The sequence below is a fragment of the Cynoglossus semilaevis genome, chromosome 17 (assembly GCF_000523025.1).
Source record: "Cynoglossus semilaevis isolate Cse_v1.0 chromosome 17, Cse_v1.0, whole genome shotgun sequence".
Lineage (NCBI taxonomy): Eukaryota > Metazoa > Chordata > Actinopteri > Pleuronectiformes > Cynoglossidae > Cynoglossus > Cynoglossus semilaevis.
Genome location: NC_024323.1, coordinates 13,374,512 through 13,377,548, shown reverse-complemented (window position 1 = coordinate 13,377,548; position 3,037 = coordinate 13,374,512). Strand labels below are relative to the sequence as shown.

At 44.9% G+C, this 3,037-nt stretch overlaps 2 protein-coding genes across 7 annotated transcripts in view; one reads left to right on the top strand and one right to left on the bottom strand.

The window, feature by feature from the left end:
- Window positions 1-3,037, top strand: part of LOC103393431 (RNA binding protein fox-1 homolog 1) — a 363,631-nt gene that overhangs the window by 167,369 nt on the left and 193,225 nt on the right. The window lies entirely within an intron of this gene.
- Window positions 1-3,037, bottom strand: part of nlk1 (nemo-like kinase, type 1) — a 7,113-nt gene continuing 4,076 nt past the window's right edge. Inside the window, exons 10-13 of the mRNA XM_008330430.3 lie at window positions 2,955-3,037; window positions 2,604-2,802; window positions 2,406-2,499; window positions 1-2,250 (exon numbers count right to left, since the gene is read on the bottom strand). Of these exons, the coding sequence (XP_008328652.1) occupies window positions 2,202-2,250; window positions 2,406-2,499; window positions 2,604-2,802; window positions 2,955-3,037 (425 nt within the window). The 3' untranslated portion in view covers window positions 1-2,201. The remainder of the gene's footprint in view (window positions 2,251-2,405; window positions 2,500-2,603; window positions 2,803-2,954) is intronic.

Genomic DNA, 3,037 nt, shown 5'->3' with positions numbered 1-3,037 from the left:
TCCCTGTGACTGATTCTACCTCCTGTGTTAGAAATAACAGCAGTCTGGTACTTTCTCTAGTTCCTGGAACAATACAAGTTTTTGGTACTTTCTTTCATTCCTGGAACAGTTTCCTGCAGTGCGGTGGTGCACACGGCTCCAAATGTTCCTTGTTCCTGACAACAGTTCCAAGGATAGAAACCTCGTTGTTTTGTTTTTTTGTCTTTACGTTGAAAATATAAATGAAGCTTCAGTTTGGGGTGTCGTCACAGAACGGTTCTCCCCTGGACCCAGAACAGTTCCATTACCCCAAAACAAAACAAAAAATTTAAAAAGTTTTTAAAAGAAAATCTGAAAATAAGCAGGTGTTGTTTCCTTCTCCCTGACACTTTATTCATACACACAAACAAACACACACACACACATTGACAGCATCACTGACTCCGCCTCCTTTTGAGAAAGGAGGAGGGGCCAGATACAGCGTGCACCCCCCCACCCCCACAACACCAACCCTCCCCCGCCCCCACCCCTCGCCTCTGGGATCTTTAATCCCAAATAGTGAGAGAGCGCCCACAGGAACTGTAACAGGAACCATCAGTTCTGTTGGTTCTGCTGAGGTCACTGAGAACCACCGACTGGGATCAGAGGAATCAAAGAGAACTAAGTTCCTGAGGTAAAGAACAGTTCCTGCTAAAGTTCCTGAAATAGAAAGGAGAAAAACTCAAGAAGGAAACCACGTCACAAGAACAACAACCATTAAAAAAAACTGTTTGTTTGTTTGTGCTAACACTAAAATAACAACACGCTGTGATGCGTTTAAAAACACAACATCATCGAGGGCCATGATTTCTCTTTTTTGACTTTTCATCTGTGAGGTAAAAAAAACCCAACTCTGTACCGCGACAAAGTTTGTTAAATTAAAAGATAAACTCAAAAGTGAAATGACCAGGAAGTGTCGTCACATCTCAGACACCAGTGATCAATGACTGTGGATCAATACTGAACCAACGCTGAGCCTGGTGGCACTGAGTGCAGAGAAACCTGAGAACCAAACTAAAAACCTAACTACAAAAAAAAAGCAACAACAACAACATAGAAAAACCAGCAGCATCAAATCGACAACAACATCCTTCTCTGATCGAACCCTGGCCTGACACGGGTGAACAAAGTGGTGTGAATCAAACGCACAGTGGTGTGAATCAACCTGACTGTTATTTTTTACTAAAAAAAACAAAACACAACACCAAAATCACAGCTCTAAACAACCAGACCAATCCCAGCACGGACTGACTGACCTATTGACCCCGGGTCACGCTGTTCTTCTCCACCTTATCTAACGTCCTGTTGGGAGTCACTGAGGCAGACGGGTGTGACGGGTGGAGAAAGTTTAAAAAAAGAAAAGAAAAGTAAAATTTGGTAAAACTGCGACCAGGAAAGAAAAAAATCTGACCTGGAGAAACTTCCTGTTTTCAGCCTTCCTGTAACATCATGTTAAAATAACAACAACAAAGGGCAAAGGTCAGAGGTCACTCACAAAGCTAAATGGTAAAATCCTGCTACATTTGTTGTGTTGCTTCCATTTCGCTGCGCCAACGTTCAATGGTGCTGAAAAAAAAAAAAAAAAACTCCACCAGTGACGTTGGTCTTATTTATAAAAGTGAAGCAACAGTGGGAGGATGGACTGACCAGAGCCCAGTGGACCAGAACCACAGGGAGAGGTTCTCTCCGCTGAGGTGAGGGACTCAACTCTGGGAATATTACTGTGAAAAGAGAGATGGAAGTCTGGCTTTGATACCAATTTCTTTTGAGACCCAAATCTGAAGAAACTGTTAAAAAGTCAGACTTTTCAGTTGGAGGTCAGATTTAGTCATTTATCTCTGGAGTGAACTCTGAATCCTGGGATTCAAATCTGATTTTTCCATCTAGATCAAATCCTCTGCTAAAGCTCTGGGATGGAATGACTTCACTACAAAAAAAAAATAAAAATAAAATAAAATGAAAATTGCCACAAGTTGCCCTAACAGTCCAAAGTCCTTGATCCAAGAGAAAAACAAACAGTAGCAACTTCCTGGTTCCTCCTCCTCCTTCATTTTTCAGCAGCATTTTTCATGGAATCTTATTACAGTCTTTTTTTATATCTGAGGTGTTTCAGGTGTGAAGGGGAGGGGCTAACTCTTCAAACACAACAGCCAATCAAAATCCTTCCCCTGCAGGACTAGCCCTCATCTTTCCTCCTTCTTGGAAACCTTGGATGAATGCCACGCTGTTGACCTGCAGACGGAAAAAAAAAACAACCTTCTGTTACTGAAGAAAAATGTGAGGCGCTACGAGGAGGACACGGGTGCAGAGACCAGCGCTGAGGACGAACGGTTACAAAACGACAGCCTGAACAAAACACACAATAAAAAAAGAGTTGGAAGCAGAACCTGATGAAGGTCTTGAAGGCGGCGCTCTGAGGGTTGATGCAGAGCGGCACACGTTTGCCCTGCTGGTGCTCTGTGATGAAGCGGTGGATCAGCTCTGTGTGGAGAAGAGGGCGAGAAGAAGAGTGAACGGGTGAAGTCAGGGCTGTTTCTGGATGAATGAGTGAACGGGTGAGTGGGTGAGTGGGTGAACGTCCGGACCTTTTCCCTGCCACACTGACAGTAGACTGCTCTCGTAGCTGTGGCTGAACGGTCTCTCGGCAGCTGGCTCAAAGTCTCGGGTGTAGACCCGCCCACTGGGCACTGAGTAACAGCACTGACACATGCAGGTGTGGTAACGCAGACGCCCTTCGTCCAGGTACGGGTGAGAGAGAGCGTCGCTGCCTGAAATCCTCTTGGTCTGAAACAGCAGTCATTGATTTGAGACAGTTTTTAGGATCACATTTTTTTTTCTTTCATCCATTACTGAACTCCTAGGCACAGCTGCAGTTCCCACATTGTCCCACAGGTGTCAACACTTTCACTGAGTGCTGGTCTGTGGACTCAACTCACCGGATCAAAGACCAGCATTCGACAGAGCAGGTGCACGGCTTCGTGCGTGGCCCCGTCAGACAGCATGTAGAGAACCGACAGGG